Source organism: Carassius auratus, chromosome 43 (assembly GCF_003368295.1).
Source record: "Carassius auratus strain Wakin chromosome 43, ASM336829v1, whole genome shotgun sequence".
Lineage (NCBI taxonomy): Eukaryota > Metazoa > Chordata > Actinopteri > Cypriniformes > Cyprinidae > Carassius > Carassius auratus.
In genome coordinates, this window is record NC_039285.1 from 12364523 (window position 1) to 12383198 (window position 18676).

The 18676-nt window shown below is 37.2% G+C and overlaps 4 protein-coding genes across 5 annotated transcripts in view; 2 read left to right on the top strand and 2 right to left on the bottom strand.

Annotated features, from left to right (window-relative positions):
• LOC113061725 (spectrin beta chain, non-erythrocytic 4-like) overlaps positions 1 to 1729 on the bottom strand; it is an 83665-nt gene extending 81936 nt beyond the window's left edge. For both annotated transcript variants that reach the window (XM_026231114.1, XM_026231109.1), the window contains exon 1: positions 1318 to 1729. The gene's annotated coding sequence lies outside the window, so the exon portion shown is untranslated. The remainder of the gene's footprint in view (positions 1 to 1317) is intronic.
• A 1555-nt stretch (positions 1730 to 3284) lies between these two features.
• On the top strand, positions 3285 to 5641 carry LOC113061728 (flavin reductase (NADPH)-like). Its single transcript, XM_026231117.1, has 5 exons — positions 3285 to 3527; positions 4274 to 4435; positions 4748 to 4837; positions 4934 to 5065; positions 5173 to 5641. Exons 1-5 carry the CDS (start codon positions 3443 to 3445, stop codon positions 5325 to 5327), a joined length of 624 nt encoding a protein of 207 aa, XP_026086902.1. The 5' UTR covers positions 3285 to 3442; the 3' UTR covers positions 5328 to 5641.
• Positions 5642 to 5796: 155 nt separating this feature from the next.
• LOC113061727 (uncharacterized) lies at positions 5797 to 8320 on the top strand. The gene is made up of 2 exons (XM_026231116.1): positions 5797 to 6014; positions 7076 to 8320. Exon 2 carries the CDS (start codon positions 7084 to 7086, stop codon positions 7906 to 7908), a length of 825 nt encoding a protein of 274 aa, XP_026086901.1. The 5' UTR covers positions 5797 to 6014; positions 7076 to 7083; the 3' UTR covers positions 7909 to 8320.
• A 447-nt stretch (positions 8321 to 8767) lies between these two features.
• LOC113061726 (potassium channel subfamily K member 6) lies at positions 8768 to 16122 on the bottom strand. Its single transcript, XM_026231115.1, has 3 exons — positions 15672 to 16122; positions 10735 to 11130; positions 8768 to 9762 (listed from the first exon to the last, which is right to left on the bottom strand). Exons 1-3 carry the CDS (start codon positions 15985 to 15987, stop codon positions 9539 to 9541), a joined length of 936 nt encoding a protein of 311 aa, XP_026086900.1. The 5' UTR covers positions 15988 to 16122; the 3' UTR covers positions 8768 to 9538.
• Positions 16123 to 18676: the final 2554 nt, after the last annotated feature.

Genomic DNA, 18676 nt, shown 5'->3' on the forward strand with positions numbered 1-18676 from the left:
GGTGCAATAGAGCACATCAACACTACGAACTATGGAATACCACTATGACACTGTGTACTTAAAACATGTTACAAAACCCATTGCAAGTAAAGCTGTGAAAGACTGAGAAGAGAGTGTGCAAAAAAACTCTCATTTAAAAAATATATGCATTTGCATCAAATCAGTGAATGCACAGGTATAAAATCAAGTGCTTGTTGGAAAGAAAAAAGTCGTTGCTCTGTATCTAAGCAAAGTTGTGCATCAAGAAATTGATACCACAAACTGTATAACACTATTGGAAATTCACAGACTAGACTGTAATCTAACAAGTATAAATATATTTTTTATTTTTATTAATTTTTAAAAATCCATTTTAAATGTCTGGTTTTAAATTAAAATGAACATTAACATTATCTTTGCTATTATAACTCCTGTGTAAATCTATTTATTCGACCTGCTTTACATGCAGAATTTACACAAACATTTTTGTGCCATATATGCTGCTTAAGGTGCAGTTTCTGAGCCTCCTTTACAGTCTAAATACTATATACAGTAAAATTGTTTATTGATTTCAGTAGAAAACAGGAGCAATGCAGACACTCCAACTATATATATATATATATATATATATATATATATATATATATATATATATATATATATATATATATATATATATAACCTACTGATTGCATTTAACCTTACTATGACTCATATGTCCTGCCTCTAGTTTCGAATAACCAAGATCTGAAAATTAGACACCCTCACAATTCTTTTAATGCTGTAAAATAGGCCATAAATGGCAGCAAGTGTTTCACGATTTACACACAAAGTCCACTGCTTCTCATTTCTGACACATGACTGGAGCTGTGGGTGCAGATAGCACGGATGATGTATTTCTTCAATATCTTTACCGCATTGTTGTCCGCTATTCCTGTCACCGTTTACACCCAGCGCTGCTTATTCTCGTCAGCTTGCATATCTAATGCTCATGCCTCCTAACAAATATTTTCTTCCATTCAGGCCTGTCACTTTACATTGACACATTGGGCTTACAAGCAACTTCCCTCAATGTGTTCCAATGGGCAGTGTGTTGGAAAATACAGCACCGTGTGTGGATATAAATCCCAGGCCTGTCTTTCTTAAACACAAAACAAGCGGTTTACATTTACATCAAGCACAGTATCGGCTCAAGACACGGCCCAGAAATGACTGCAGTGTGTGGCCAGCACAGGCCGGTGTTCGCTGCATGCACCGTCCAGGAATCAGCGGACATCATCACAGCGAGCGTGAATCACTGTTCTCCAGCACGGACATATGCGACGCACGCGCCCTTACCTGCACACCCACTCCTGAGGATGAATGATTATGGCACAGATGATTGCGGAAAGATGCCTCTCATGCAAAGTATGAACGATCCCGGATGGACTGAGCGCCGTCTCTATTCTCTGGCATAATTCAGTCAGGTGCGCGGCGCGCGGATGCGATGAGAAGAAGGAGGTGCGTGGCGCAAAACGACACTCGGTTCCTTCGATGACACCGGTCAGTAAGCGGCTTCTTCAAGGGTGATATCACAAGCATCACATTAAAAATGTGTCTGAGGCCAGATTTGCTTGCTCGGTCAGATCGCCGGTGTGCTCGGATATCCCGTGCACCGGATACACGCGCGCTCCTTCTCCCTGCGCTCTCAATAACGCGGAGGATTCAGCAGCAGTGTGACGGGGAAGACACGCACGCACACACACATACACACGAGCGCGCGCACACACACACTGGCACACTTTGGCTTGAAAGGACCTCATATATAGCTTTCTGTTGTCAGTCATTCACGATGATTACGATTACACACGATGTGTGTGTGTGTGTGCACGCATACAATGGTGAAAAAAGGTAGGCTACATAAATAAGCCCAATATGTTTTATTGAATTATTATATAAAAATATCATTTGACTTATTTATGAACCTTTTACACAATTTTTGGGTTACTAAACTAAACAAAAACTAAACCATTAATGTCTCTATTTTGTTTCTATGTTTTGCCACTAGGATTTACACAAGCTCCAGTCTGGATCCAGAACACCTGAGAAGAGATGATGCTGACCCTCAGAGGACCCCAGATGATGCTAACCTTGAATCAACAAACAGAACTAACAAATATTGCTACATGTGTGACTGCATCATATAATAACTATTAATTAATAATATTAATTATTAATAATAATATTATTATTATATTTAATTTTTTTCTAAAATCCTGTCAAACGTGCACAAACTACTAGCTACTACTAAATATTGTAGAAACAATTTTCTGTAAAGTTGCTTTGTAACGATTTGTATTGTAAAAAGCGCTATACAAATAAACTTGAATTGAATTGAATTGAATAAAAAAATCATTACTTGAAATGAAATGCATGTTAAATGAAATAAAATATATAAAAAACTTATTTACTTATTAACTTATTTTAATAAACTATTTGCTCTATGTCAGAGCAACAATTCTCATTTTCATTTAATTTTACTAAGGTAACCAAAACCTAAAGTGAAATAAAATGTATAAAACTTAAGAAAAAAAATATATATATATTTATATATATATATATATATATATATATATATATATATATATATATATATATATATATATATATATATATATATATATATATATATATATATATACACACACACACACACACACACACACATATATATATATATATATATATATATATATATATAGGCTATTTATATATTTTATAAATAAAATTATATGTAATTTTACATTTAAATAAAACGTTTTTCAAAATTATAATAAAAATGCTTTACTGTGTCAGGGCCTCAAAAGTCTACTTCTTTAAAGCATGACAAAAGATTATTAAAACAATAGTTTGAAATGAATTTAAAGTGAATTTTTTTATTTGACGTTATTACACAAGTGCACTTAATTGTGTTAAGAAAAATACATGCATTTTTAGGCTACACTTTAGTGGCATTATTACTATGGGGTTAAACAGAGAGTACAAAGAATATATTTGGTATATCAACATATTATAGTGAACGTTTTGTAGATTTAGGAGTGATTTCACCTTTAAAAACGATTAAGGAAGGAAAGGCGTGTTACATTCGCCCACCGTCAAGCTCCGCCCTTGACCTGAGCATTCTTTGCTCTGATTGGTTAGCGCTAGTTATAAGCAATCAGCGATTGGACAGTTGATAAGTCATTCATGAAGTCGTAGAAACAACAGCAAACAGTGCGTTTCAAAGGCGGGGCTTGTCACAATACTACTGGCGACAAATACGCTTTCTAGTTTCCTGAAGGAGGCGTCACATATATCACAGCAGTGACATAACTTTAAAACGTTCAAGATCAGCACCGAAACAACACCCTGCTAGTGCTAGTGCCAGCGCGTGGGATTCACTAAACCTCTCTTTGCGCGTGGAATTGCCTTTCTACTCGCCAGTATGTCTGATGCTATAAAGAATGTGGCACTGTTCGGCAGCACGGGGATGACGGGGTTAGCGACCTTACCTATCGCAGTGGCCGCAGGTAAACAGATACAGAGACTCTCGGGATATACATGTTTTTTTTTTTTTTTTAATGCTTTACGATATTTCAATGCAGAGTTGTTTTTTTTGACCTAGCATAAAACTGACTTTGTTTAAAAACGGAAACTTTTTGAGTGGAAAGTTTACTAAAGTAATGCACGATTAACATTGTTATCGAATTGTTGTTATTTATTAATAACACGAACCCAGCAGATGTTGTCGAGCTTGCATTTTTCTGTGGATTCTGTTTGTCTTAAAATGCTCTTTTTCCTTTAGTTGTTATGCACCGTGATCACAAGACGTTTGAGAAACTTCTTAGTCATGCATAATAACTAACCTGCTGAGTCATAGTATGCATGTTAAAGATAAGCATAAAGATACAGCTTTTATCTGGACACTGCAGAGGTCTTGATCCGCTTGCCCTCACTTCAGTTGGATTCATTGTCGTTTTTGTATGATTTTGAGTAAATTACTATGAATATCAAATTAACAAAAGGAGAAAATATAACGTGAATATGATACAGATTAGTGCTAGTGCTGAATTTTTCAGTAATAAAATACTTAGCTTTTAGAAAATGACCACTTGTCTCAATTTCGTATGAGCTGTTTTTACCAAATTATTCTGGCTTTATTGTTGTGTTGATTGATAGTTGTGATATCTTATGGTCATCCTGACCAATCAGGCATGGCATCTTGCATGAGCTTTCATTTTAAGATGTTTAACCGAGTCTTCCTTGGCTTTTCCAGGTTACAGTGTGACTGTGCTGGTGAGAGACGCTGCAAGGCTTCCTCCAGACCACAAGGCCTCCAGAGTAGTGGTGGGAGACGTTCTGAACAAAGATGATGTGAAGAAGACCCTGGAGGGCCAGGATGCGGTGATCATCATTCTGGGGACAAGAAATGATCTCAGTGAGTTCACTTAAACTCTAAGCAGATTCACTTAGTAATGAAACTTTCCGTTCTTGGTCATATATGCATAATTTTTACTAGATATGAATTTAGTTTGACTGAGAAAAATCAGCATGAAAAACTGGTTTTACTTCCGTATTGTGGCGTAATTCATGATTGCATCATGAAATATGATGCTTTGGAGGGAACGGCTGAAATAAGTGGTTGGAAGTAAAAGGACTTGGAGTTATTAATAATTTTACCCAAATATGATTCATCTCCTGGTGAACTAAGTGCACTTTATTTACTTGTTCTCTGAATTTTTTTCTGCTGGTCCCACAACGATGATGTCTGAGGGAACCCGGAACATTCTTGAGGTCATGAAAGCCCGCGGAATCCGTAAAGTTATTGCATGCATGTCAGGTATCGATGTCTGAGCCGTATTTCGATTTCATTAGCTTGCAAGTGCATAGTGATATATGAAGAAACTGCTGTATCTCTCTCTTTTATTTTGCACAGCGTTCCTTCTGTGGGATCGTGCCAAAGTTCCTCCTCGCCTGGTGCCGGTCACTGAAGATCATGACCGAATGTACACTGTCCTGAAGGAGTCAGGATTGGACTATGTAGCTGTCATGCCTCCGCATATTGCTGGTAATGAGCACTAAAAGATCTGCATCGCTAAAATATGGAAGTATATTTTACTATTGTACCAGGACCTTTACTGTATGTTTAAGAAAATGTCACTGTTGTCTTTTTAGGTGACAAACCTCTGACAGAAAAATACACTGCGACTGAGAACATGTTAAAAGGAAGAGTCATCTCCAAATATGACCTGGGCCATTTCTTTGTCAAGTGCCTCTCCACTTCTCAATGGGATGGAAAGACGGTTGGAGTTTGTGGAGAATATAGTTAATGCACTCAGAGGCTCTTAGTAATTGTTGGGTTATTCAGTACTAGCCAAAATGACTTTATATTTGCAGCATCTTAATTTTTGTTACTCATGTTATTGAAGAAGTGCTTTACTCCCAATCAGCCTTGATACATTCTTCAACCAAAAGTGTCAAACAACAGAGAAACTTTTCTAAAGTGTCTGATTGCGCATATAAAAAACTTTTTTTTCATAAATACATAAACTGACCAGCAATAAATCTATCTAAAGTAAATCTTAGAAAGTTTGTTTCTATTGAAAAAAGGATTGTTTGAATTTAGAACTCCTTGCTGTTTGTTTTGCCTTAAGAATAATTGAATGAAAAACTATGTAATTTGCCTTATAATGTAATCATTTTATTTCCAGTTTTTAAATAAAGATATTAGTTTACAAAGCTCTTGTTTCTTGTTTACGTTGGCAGTATATTATGTGGAGTAAAACCTTTTCACATGCGAAAACTAGTAGGTACTTCTAGGACTACAATACCCGGCGTTCATTTCGCGCGTGACGTCAGAACCGATTGAATCACTGGCGGGAGAAAACATTCCAGCAAACGCTTCCAGTCGCCGGAGTCCGACGCGTTAGCAGTGTTATATAATTTATAGAGGTCGAATGAATACATAAACCTACTAGAGTTACGTCGATTTTGGAGTTTGTTTACATACTTTACAGGTGAGTAAAACGTGTTATCCTGAAAGTACTAGAGTGTAGCTAACATGCTAAGCTATCGCACTGATTTCTGCTCACAAACTTCTGGATAACATTGTGCCGATTTATAAAGTAACTTTGTTAACTTAGCTGCTGTTCTAGAATGCTGATATAATACATATGCCTAGTTTAACACTAATTCATGACTTAATATTAAAAATTCAGCATTAGGATCATCTCTGGAGTTGTCGCAGAACATAACCTTACAGTCCCATGTTGTCTTCGACACCAAATATTTTCGAAATATTAAACATACAAACATCTCTTTTTTTTTGTCTTGATTGGCCTCTGCTCCTCTTAATTTTGTTATTTGATCTGAATACCAACCTTTGAGATTTAGTCAGTAAAACAGATGAGCTGTCTTTGTGTTTTTTGGAAAAAAGTGATGCTGAATATATTTTTATTGTATTTTTCTTATTTGGTTAATCATGTGTTTTGTGAATGTTTATTAATAATGGATTTCTGGACACATCAGTGTTTTTTAGATTTGTGAAGTAAAAACAGTTTTTAAAAGTAAAAAGCTATAATTACGTCCTTGGGGTGCTTTAAATTATTGTATTTTTTATTTTATTTAATACTTATTGTATTTTATGGGGTTATTATTGATTCATTTAATGAGTTGTACATTTTCGGACATCTAAACTGTTCGTTAAAACCTTTAGGTTAATTCAGAGAAATCATTTGATTTGCATTCATATTGGTGACATTCAATTAAAATTTAATTTATATATTTATATGCCTGTATAAAATATATAAATTCTCCAGATTAATGTCTTTTACTGGGATTATGCTTTGTCTGCCCTCAGGTATAATATTATTAAAAAACAATTTTAATTTGAGAAGTCTTTTTAGTATTTTATCTAATTTATATTAAAAAGAATTAGTCTTTAAAGCGTGGTCAGATGGCCTTGTTAATCATTTCACATCATTCTTGACCTATTGTGTGAAGTGTGTTTTGCACTGGGTGTATCAAAACATTTCCTCATAAGAGCGGTCTTAAACTCAAACTCACTGTTGCTCTGCAGTGTGAGAAATGGTGGCCAAGGGACAGAAGCGCAAACTTCGCAGAGAGGACGAGGGAGGAGGATCAGCGTGGAGAAGTCAGCTGCAGTCCGTGTTGGACATCTCCATGGATAAGTTTCACCGTGACCAGGCTCTCGTGGAGCCCTGCTTATTACGGTCGGTTCTGATCAACAACACACTGCGGCAGGTCCAGTCCGAGGTCGAATCCCTGTCCACTGGAAATAATCCCACGAAATCAAAACCAGAGGCCAATTTCCCCCAGTGGTCTCCATCAGCAGAGCATCATACACCTCTGTTCTCGCTGAATGCTGAAAATACGGATGACGATTTCATGGCCTGGACTTCTGAGGAGGATTTCTCTTTATCTTCAGCCATTTCTTCCATTCTCAAAGATCTAGAGGCCGGTCAAGGGCCTTGTGCATCTCAGCGGGATCCGCTCAGCTCTGTAGAGAATCGAACACAGCGTCCTCTGAGGACTGAGAGAACGTCTGCCGTGGCATCGTCTGTCAAAACAGAGCAGATGTGTCCAGGTCGTCTCCAGGATGTAGGTGTAGACAGACTTCTCCTAGACATCGACACAGCTGTGTTTGAACCTGAGGTGAACCTTCTGCAAGGTTTCTCGGTCACGGCCGACGATCTGGTGAAGTATCTGCCATCCCTGTCCAAATCCACATCAGCGTCCTCTTCCTCCTCTTTAGTCTCTCACGGTCAGGCAACGTGGGAAATCCAGGAGATAGAGCATGTCATGGACATCCTGATGCGAACGTACCCACAAAGCTCTCAATGTCAGCAGTCTTTGTCATCTAGCACATCTCTTGTTCTGTTAAAGAAATGATCTGAAAAATAGATTCATTCAGTGTCATTTAACAAAGTTCAATGACTTATACACAATTGTTTTGAAGGGAGTCCTTACAACTGTGCCTTTTTAGTTTTTTATTACTTTATGAAATAATGTTTTACTTACAAATACGCACTTTCCATCGAGTCAAATCCTTACATGGTTTGCGGGTTACCATTTGGAGCGACCTTTACATAAACAAAGGTCATTAAAATATGAGATTGTGTACGTTTGGTTTAAAGATATTATAATGTGCAGTTAATGTTACTAGAGCATTATGAATGTACTGATGCTGTTTCAGCAGATGAACATGTAAAATATTTACTATGTCAGTATGAAATTATTACGTGAATATTAATCTCTTTCTAGTCTATTATACTTTAAATAAAGTGGTACTTGGTGACATCAAGTGGCCAAATGATGAATTATATCTAAAAAACTGAAAGTTCCTGTACTAGAACATGTCAAACTGCTGTTTGGACAGAATGCCATGCAGATGACTCTTCAATATCTAATATGTAAAGTGACCAGAGACCACCTTGGTGATTTGGTGATTTATATAGCAGTCGTCTCCCCGTCTTTTGGTGGGCTGAAGCACCATTGGTTTATGCAGCTAAACAAACGTGATCACATCAGGCTTCGGGATCAGAGGAAACAGGGTCATAAGTGTCAGCGATTGTTCATAAGGGAACTTTATTCTGCTTCTAGGAGAGATAAGGATTATTTTTTGATTGAGTGGTAGGTTATTTAAACTTATCTATATACTGACATGTTAATTAACAGCTTTAAAAAACCTATTTAAAGATAAAACAGGCTGTGTAAAGTGTATTTCGTCACACCTGCCCATGCAAATGCATCAAGTCACAAAATACCAAACATTTTATTTTCTTTTTCTGTGCATGCATTTCTTAAAACACATTTTGTTCTTCTGACATTAAACATCAGAGACCTTTTTGTTCCCTCCAATCCAACACTGAATATACAATTGCAATGATACAAAGAATATTTATAGAATATACAAGTACTACACTAAAGACAAAGAGATTGTGTCCAGCATTATCACTGGCTGTCCAACGGTTGCACAAACCTAAATAAAAAGCCAATTATAAAGTGCATCTGAAGTTCTCCACATGACTCGACATCAAGAACCATCATTAACTAGCTATGAAAATTAATTTCACACTCATTAAATGAATGTATTGAACGGAGGTCAAAGGCATTAATCTCTTCCTGTTACTATGATCCAGAGCAATCTTGGTCCATAAGATAATCATCTAATAATCTGAAATGCATCATCAGTTACGAACCCTGCACAAAACTAAAAGAAGATTCACACTTGGGACTCTCCACTTCCTAAAGCAATGACAACATCCATTTAGTTTTGAAGATCAGATTTGGCAACTCCAAAAAACAAAAAAAGACCTTATTTGGTTCATGAAATGTTCTGCTATGCTTCGTTCCTACAAAGCATCAGAAGCGGTTCTGTCTGACAGTGAAGTGTATTGCACATGTTCATACTCCATTGTCTTGACCTTTGTGGTGCTAAATTGCAATGTGTTGATGCTACATGTCCAGACAATGTACAATTGCAGGACACTGACATCTGAATATGAAGAGATCTGGGGTTTTATCTATTGATGGAGTTGTAGGACACTTGAGAGCTGGGATCCAGGGGCTTCACAGCCTCAGGGGATTCATCGTCAGGGTCTTGTCCCATTATTGGTTCTTTATCATCATCTTCCTCCTCGTAGCTCGGCAGCTGGAAGAAAGCAGTCCAGCCGTGCACATCTGCAAGCTTGTGGAAAGTCCGAAGGACCAGGAACATGACCATCAATCCCACAAACAGGTAGACTGTAAGAGAGAAGAACGAGAGCTCATGCTCAATTTCAGGTACAATTACAAGTGGAAATATTTTAGAACAATTTATTACATTTGTAATACAATATATACCTAAGACAGTCCTACATTCATTTATGATGCTGGTATGATATTTTTGAAGAAAAAGAAAAAACATACATATGGATTTTACCATCAAATGTGAGACATTATTACATTGGATTCTGACATCAGCACCTAACATACCTAGCATATTCTTTTGGCTTCTGCTTTGTACACATTTCATATTTTTATACAACAGTGCATGACTTCATAACTTCAGCTCTAATCCTCTTAAGAGATGAAAATGACTGTACAGGTCGTGCTGACTCCAGAAGCTGATCAAATGTGAAAATGTTATTTTTTATTTCATATAAAAATATAAAAAATAATAAATATAGTTAATTTTATTTTGCTTGTGTATTTTAGAGTTTATATTTTAGGTTTTGTTTAATAAAAGAAAATGTAAATATAAAAATGTAGGTCATACTCGAAGCTAATAAAAAAAAAAAGTGTGTGTTTATTTGTACAGTTGTGGTCGGAATTGTACATATACTTTGCTCTTTGTCCTTATTTTAAACTGTAATATTTTCACTATTTTAACTGCATTTTGATCAATTAAATGCAGCGTTGATGGACAGAAAATACCTTTTCTGAGGTCCTCCGAGATCTATGTTCATGCCATGATACACTTCCACAAACATGATCAGTTTGATCGGGTTCTCTGTCAACTTTCAGGACTTGTGTGAAAATCTAATGATGTTTTGGGTTATATTTATGCAGAAAAATTAAAATTCTAAATGTTTCACAAGCTTTCAAGAAACACTGTATATATGTTTTTTTATTTATTTACTGGCTTCTAGAGTGTATATAGAGTGTGTGTATATATAAGCAGAAACTATCTAAAAGAAACCAGCATTACTGAATTTGGAAAGTCACTTCTCTTACCCATGACTGATATCTTGTACAAAGCTCTGAGTCTCTGTCCTGGCTTTTCTGCTGGTACGAAGTCCCCCAGTCCTATAGTGCAGAGCGAGATGAAACAGAAGTAGAAGGAGTCTAAGAAAGACCAGGTTTCTTCTATGGTGCTGAACACCAGCGCAGGCACCACAAAGAAGCCGAGCACCACCAGGACCAGCATCATGATGAAGTGCAGCACACTGGCGCTGCGATGCTGCAGGCCGGCCCTCCGCTGGCACACAGAGATGGGCCCGTAGGTCAGCGGGTGCATGAGGCGCTGGACACAGGCTGTGAGCACTAGCATGGTGAAGGGCACTCCAATCAAAGCATACACGATGGAGAAAGCTTTACCCGCATCAGACAGAGGCGTAGTGTGGCCGTACCCTGAAGAGAAGGAAAGAAGATGATGGTGCTTGGAGAGGAGTGGCTCTAACAGAAAAATCACTTCAAGCTAAATTTATTTGTAAACACTTTTCACAATGCATATCATTATGTCTATTATGCCTTTGTGCTTTGCCACAGAGCAAGCTTTACTGCTGAGTGATAAGACAATATATAAAAAATGATTTAGCTATACTACAGTAGCTCTTTATAGTGTTGTATAGTACATATATCAGTGCTGCTGTAACTCATCCAGACGTCTGGATTCAGCTTCAAATCAAAATCAGTCAAAATGACGCCCCTTGGATCACAAAAATGACTAAAAATTTTAGTTTCTTTCATACCAGGCCAATAGTTGGCAATGCCACTTTGCAAGAAACACTTTCACCCAAAAATGAAAATTACCCCATAATTTACTCACCCTCAAGCCATCCTAGGCGTACATGACTTTCTTCTTCCAGACGGATGCAATCGGAGTTATTTAAAAATGCTTTTCCAAGCTTTATAATGGCAGTGAATTGGGGTCATGATATTGAAGCCCAAAAAAGCACTTTATGATGGATGGATGATTTTTTTTGGGCTACAAAATCTTGACACCCCCCCACCCCCTTCACTGCTATTATAAAGCTTGGAAGAGCCAGAGCCATTTTATATATATATATATATTATAATTGCATTTGTCTGAAAGAAGAAAGTTATAGACTCCTAGGATGGCTTGAGGGGTGAGTAAATCATAGGGTAATTCTTTTATTTTTGGGTGAAATATCCCTTTAAGTAAAAAAAAAAAAAAAAACCTCTTGAAGAGTTTGATGTGAGTTTAACATTTTCCAAATCTAATTAGAAGTCATTTACACACAGATGTAGACAAATATAGCACATGGCTTCAATTTCAATTAGTCATGTTTCTGATTACAGACAGAAGTACTATATCGTCATGTTGTTCCTTAAAGTGGTTAAAGATAACCTACTCTAGACTGTATCATGCATAGAAGATTTTGGTTTAAAAGTTACTTGTGTCTTGGTAAAGATTTAGCATTTTCATGTGAGATTTTATGTGAGATGCTCTGACCTGCATCAGGGATAGTTCACCCACAAATTAAAATTTTCATGTCACATTCTAAATCTGAATGACTTACTTTCTTTGTGGAACACAGAATATATATTATGAACAGTGTACATTCATACATTTCACAGAACCAATGTTAACATGCTTTATGAAAGTAAAGCTTTATACAGACACACAGGCCAAAGGAGTGATTTCCCATGATACTGCTAGCAGGAGCTAAACTGAGACGTCCAGTTAAAGCAAACAAAGCTTGCTCTATACCTAAACTTAGAGTGAAAGAGAGTCATATGGGGGTTTGACAAAAACAAACATTTCATCAAATAACCTTGACATCATTTTCAAGGTTAAAAAACAGTGAGCTGCGGTCACTCATGCACACTACAATTTGAATATTACCATACACGTTGCATTTTATGCAAAAAAAAAAAAAAAAAAGTTTCTTTCTCCATCTATGACCAGGACAAACTTATTACTCAAAGAAAACAAGTCACTTATAACCTTACAATATGATTATGAGGTCTTCGTTCAAACTATAGACCGCTATAATTAAAATGGACGAAAGACAAGGTAGTTATTCTAATTAAACACCTCACAAGTACATGAGAAGTATTTAAGATCTGTATACACTGCCCTCCAAATACTACACTAGCTTAATTTCCATTCCCAGAGTAATCATGTGCATTAATTTAAACAGAGCTGAACTTAAATGTCTTTAAATCAGAAATATTTCAAACAACATCTGGATATTATATACTATACGATAACTAGGAGTTGTCACCTTTATTTTATTTTGGAAAAAGTTCTTGCCATTTACAGTGGGTACGGAAAGTATTCAGACCCCCTTACATTTTTCACTCTTTGTTATATTGCCACCATTTGCTAAAATCATTTAGGTTCATGTTTTTCCCTCAATGTACACACAGCACCCCATATTGACATTTCTGCAGATTTGTTAAAAAAGAGAAACTGAAATATCACATGGTGTTCTTAAGTATTCAGACCCTTTGCTGTGACACTCAGGTGCTGTCCATTTCTTCTGATCATCCTCGAGATGGTTCTACACCTTCACTTGAGTCCAGCTGTGTTTGATTATACTGACTGGTCTTGATTAGGAAAGCCACACACCTGTCTATATAAGACCTTAAAGCTCACAGTGCATGTCAGAGCAGAAGAGAGTCATGAGGTCAAAGGAACTGCCTGAAGAGCTCAGAGACAGAAGCGTGGCAAGGCACAGATCTGGCCAAGGTTACCAAAAAAAAATTCTTATGCACATAAGGTTCCTAAGAGCACAGTGGCCTCCATAATCCTTAAATGGAAGACGTTTGGGATGACCAGAACCCTTCCTAGAGCTGGCCGTCCAGCCAAACTGAGCTATCGGGGGAGAAGAGCCTTGGTGAGAGAGGTAAAGAAGAACCCAAAGATCACTGTGGCTGAGATCCAGAGATGCAGTCGGGAGATGGGAGAAAGTTGTAGAAAGTCAACCATCACTGCAGCCCTGCACCAGTCAGAGCCTCTCCTCAGTGCAAGACACATGAACGCCCCCATGGAGTTTGCTAAAAAACACCTGAAGGATTCTCTGATCTGAAGAGACAAAGATAGAACTTTTTGGCCTTAATTCGAAGTGGTATGTGCGGAGAAAACCAGGCACTGCTCATCACCTGTCCTATACAGTCCCAACAGTGAAGCATGGTGGTGGCAGCATCATGCTGTGGGGGTGTTCTTCAGCTGCAGGGACAGGACGAATGGCTGCAATCGAGGGAAAGATGAATGCGGCCAAGAACAGGGACCTGGACGAAAACCTTCTCCAGAGTACTCAGGACCTCAGACTGGGTCGAACATTCACCTTCTGTCAAGACAATGACCCTAAGCACACAGCTAAAATAACGAAGGAGTGGCTTCACAACAACTCTGTGACTGTTCTGTTGCAGCTTTCCCAAAATGACTCATGGCTGTTTTAGATCAAAAGAGTGCTTCTACTAAACACTGAGCAAAGGGTCTGAATACTTAAGACCATGTGATATTTCAGTTTTTCTTTTTTTAATAAATCTGAAAAAAATGTCAACAATTCTGTGTTTTTCTGTCAATATGGGGTGCTGTGTGTACATTGAGAAAAAAAAAAGAACAAATGATTTTAGCAAATGGCTGCAATATAACAAAGAGTGAAATGTAAGGGGGTCTGAATACTTTACGTACCCATTGTATAAAGCATGGATGCAATATATCCGTTCCATGAATATTTATCACAATCGTCAAGTTGATAAATGGAAATCAGGTTTAGGAAGTAGTACGAAGCACTTAGTTTCAATGCTCCTTTGTTTTGGGAAACAATAAAATACTAATCTACTTCTCATTTGAAACCATATACTCCACTTGCTATCGTTTACAGGTGATTTCTGTAGAGATGCACTTTTTTTAAACTCAAGTGAACACACAATTGTCCCGCAGGACCACTACCTACGTGAATTTTGAATTCCTGTAGGATTAGATCTATAGCTGTAGGTTTTTTTAAGCCTTGTGCATGAATCATCTTGCTCATTCCTGCAGGACTCATATTAAACAGGCTACTATTCTTGCAGGATAAACTTACTGTCTGTTTATATTGTATTTTAGCATACAGTGTTAAGCATGGCCACATGTACTTACCTGCAATCATATACATTCACTAAAGAAAAAAAAAAAAGTCACTGACATATCTAAAACAAACAAGTTGTTCACATATCACAGTATAAGTTTTAGTATTATTTGCACTTTTATTTCACAGTGGATTTGATGTATTGCATTGTACAGAATGTTTCGGTCTTCCCACTTTCAATATTATATTCATGTAAAATAATTTCATACATGGATTCATTGTATCACACATTAACTGTACACATTATTCATAACTACACAAGTTATAACTTAAAATATTTGACATCAAAAGAGTTAAGCTGACAAATAACTTTGAGAATCCCTGAACTAAGGTTTTGTTGTGCTATCAGAAATCATTATGTTAATCCATTTGATTTTAGTGAACAGTCTAGTGTTAAGTATACAGTCTTTTTACATGCAAATATGCATCTACTGCAGGAAGAAGTCCAAAGTCCAAAAGTACCCTCTTTGCCAACATTTCCACATTGTTTAACATCCTGTTGATCTTGCATTGTGCAAATAAAGTTATACGTGATGAAGTGTCTACACATATTACTGGAACACTGCTACATTCTTCAATAGAAATGAAAAAAGATTGCCGAGTGAAGTAGTAAAACTCAAAAACATTGCAACAGAAATAAACGCTCCACTCACAAACTTAGTTTGTTCTGTCGAACTCTGTAACTTTGTTTTGCAGCACTTGTAAAGTTTGTTATGTTCCCCGAGATGAACTAACGGTAGCATTCTACACTCGCTTCAGATAAAATGGACTACTACTGTTAAACTAATAACTGCCCGTCATGAGCAGCATCAAACAAACACCCGTTAAACTCCGTGTGAAACTCACCCACTGTCGTGACCATCGTGTTTGCAAAGAACAGAGCAGACGCCAAATCCCAGTTTGTAGGCAGCGACGCGTTTTCAAGGACCGACACGCCGTATTTATTCGCTTGCAAGACTTTCTCCAAGAAAATTTCGAGAGCCGTGGCGTTGATGCAGCTCAGGTTGAGGAACTCCTCTTTCAGCGAGTTCAGGTCTGATTTCATGGTCTCTTCGACAGGCCTCTCGATGGCAGAGAAAACAAGCGCTCCCAACAACAAATAAGCGATGTACGCCAGTATGAAGCCTCCGAGCACGAGACAAGACCTGAACGACGTGGACATGATGGGATTTGTGAGGAACCCGATGACACTGGTTCTTGATTTGCTTCAGTGATGTATGTTCGACTGATTGAACTCCACCCTCCGACACAAGTTGGCCACGGTGGCCAGGAAATACCAGAGTGTTCAGTCACATGGTGATACTTTCAGTTGTGTGGGGTTGTGAGGTGCAGCACAACTTTTTGTTTTTCATGCGAGTGCTTTCATTTACAATTAACTGAGAAATGCATTCTATAGTTAGATTACTATCAGGAGCTCTCATAGTGTCCGAGTCTTTAAGGTGTAGGCTACTCTGTCCTTCAAAGATTGACACTTACAAGAATAGTGTTTTGGGGATACATCATTAAATGATGTAGGCCTCTCACATGAGATGAAGACTCAGTCATTTCAGTCTTTTACACTCTTAAAAAATAAAGGGGCGTCTAGGGATGCCATAGAAGAACCATTTTTGGTTCCACAAATAACCATTTAGACAAAGGTTCTTTAAAGAACCATCTCTTTTTCACCTTTTAATAATCTGAAGGACCGTCTCTCTCTCCACAAAGAACCTTTTTTTTTTAAACAGAAAGGTTCTTCAGATGTTAAAGGTTCTTTACGGAACCATTTAGACAAAAAGGTTCTTCTGTGGCATCACTGTGAAGCACCTTTATTTTCGCTTGTAGCTGTTTTGTTACAGTTGGCCCTTCATGGGTTCCACAATTTTGCACGGAATGCCGTTTTTGTGAAGGAAATAAATAAATAAATATGAAAACATAATTGTGTCTTTGTGTTTCGCAATTCAAAGAAAAAGTCAGAATTGTGAGATATAATATGACATATCAGAATTCGAGCTCAATCTTATTTTTTCTCACAATTCCGAATTTCTTCATCTCACAGTTTTGACTTACTTTTTTTTTTTTTACTCCACTAGTTTAACACTTAAGCTGTCATGTGCTGTACTGATGTGGTGGTTTGGGTGTAGATTTGCATATGTAGTACAGTAATATGGGACACTTTCTTGCAGAAACAACCACACTTTGTTCAGACCAATAAATAAGAGAATGTAAATCGCATGATGACCCAGCTTGTCAAAATAGTCTAGATTGTGTACCAAATTACCCTTAATTCCCTGAATTAGCATTGTATTTTCTGGTAAAATACAGAATAACACAGTAGTCATGATGGAGTCTGTTGTGAAGATGAAGTGAGGGAGAGAGTCACATGTGGCTCAGGGGATAGAAATAGCTGCAGTGTCTGTCAAAACAGTTTATTCCTTTTCTCTTCATATTGTCCACTCGAAGTAAACATACACACTCATGACGAGGGTGTGTGAGGACAGCAGTGTGAACAGCTGGAGAAAGGGAACTCTTATCTTGGTAAACAAGCAGCCAAGTCACTCAGATTAGGCAAAGTTAACCAATTAATTGCCGAAGTTTCCTCCAAATGTCTTCCAAGTGTTTTGATGGCATAACCAGAACTAAATAAAGCCTGTGTGCTTTTATTATGCAATATTCAATATATCTAGCCTATTAGATACGTGCACTTCCGTGGTGTATTATTTTTTTTTTAATCAAATGTCAATTCATGTCCCAGTCACATTTTCTTGACTAAATAAACATGGAATAAAACAACAATCCTATTTTAGATTTTTTTTTTACATTAACAATGTAATCAATATTCTGTTTATTAAAGACAATTAATCTAATCTAGTTTTAGTGTTTTTAAGCATTTTACATTTATTCCAAAATAATAATTAATGGCAGTAACAATTTATACAATATATTTTATTTGTGAACTTATGTTCAGTTGTTCATTTTAATAGTTAACTTTTAACTATTTTTTTCTTCTTCTGATCATCAGTCATCAATGCTCAGTGATTATTGGTCACAGACATAAAGATTTACTTACATTTTTTCCTAGCTGATTTTTTCAGACCGAGTCTTATTTTAACGTAACAAAGTGGCTTTATCTAAGCGTGAGTTGTTTACTTACTTTTTTTTTAAAATTAATTTTCCCATTAATGCCATTATATTGTTCATTCAGACTGATTCACAAATGCGTAGAAATGCAAGAGGTGGGATTTATCGCATGAACCACTCACAGCTGAACATAACCAGTCATATCCGATGGAGGCACTGCCTCCTCTCACGTGACTTGCCCCCATTTATCCTCAATTAACCCCCACCAAAGTCACAGCATGCTTTAGGGCAGGGGTGTCAACCTCAGTTCCTGGAGGGCTTTAACCCTGTGGAGTTTTGTTCCAACCCTGCTCCAAAACACATACCATGTAGTTATCAAATTAGCCCGAAGGACTTGATTAGTTGGATCAGAAGTGTTTAATTAGAGTTGCATCTAAACTCTGCAGGGCTCTGGCCCTCCACGGCTTTAGGGGGTCTGTTAAAACTCAGTGGGCTCAGGGGAGGCGAGAGACTCGGACTCCTGCTGTAATTCACCTGCTGGTGTCGTTGTTGGACAGACACTTTTTAATGCAATATTTTGTAATATTGCCATTTTTATCTTTGTTCAAATTTTTTTCTCATCCAGTATTTTGAGGAGGCACTGTATTCCTCGCCTTCTTAGAGGAAATGCCTCTGGTACACATAACTGAAAAGTGCCTAAAAAAGTTATTTTGTGTTCATAAGTCATACGCTTGTAGCACATCTGCTCAGTTATGAAACATTAAATGGTTGATCATCACTCAGTTATCCACTTC

Bases quoted from the DNA above. Each gene is read 5' to 3' on its own strand.
- LOC113061728 (XM_026231117.1), top strand. From the start codon at position 3,443: ATGTCTGATGCTATAAAGAATGTGGCACTGTTCGGCAGCACGGGGATG. The intron at 3,528-4,273 runs GTAAACAGATAC...TGGCTTTTCCAG, and splicing joins ACCTATCGCAGTGGCCGCAG to GTTACAGTGTGACTGTGCTG. The intron at 5,066-5,172 runs GTAATGAGCACT...TTGTCTTTTTAG, and splicing joins CATGCCTCCGCATATTGCTG to GTGACAAACCTCTGACAGAA.
- LOC113061727 (XM_026231116.1), top strand. From the start codon at position 7,084: ATGGTGGCCAAGGGACAGAAGCGCAAACTTCGCAGAGAGGACGAGGGA.
- LOC113061726 (XM_026231115.1), bottom strand. From the start codon at position 15,987: ATGTCCACGTCGTTCAGGTCTTGTCTCGTGCTCGGAGGCTTCATACTG. The intron at 11,131-15,671 runs GTGAGTTTCACA...CCTTCTCTTCAG, and splicing joins CACGATGGTCACGACAGTGG to GGTACGGCCACACTACGCCT. The intron at 9,763-10,734 runs GTAAGAGAAGTG...TCTCTCTTACAG, and splicing joins GTACAAGATATCAGTCATGG to TCTACCTGTTTGTGGGATTG.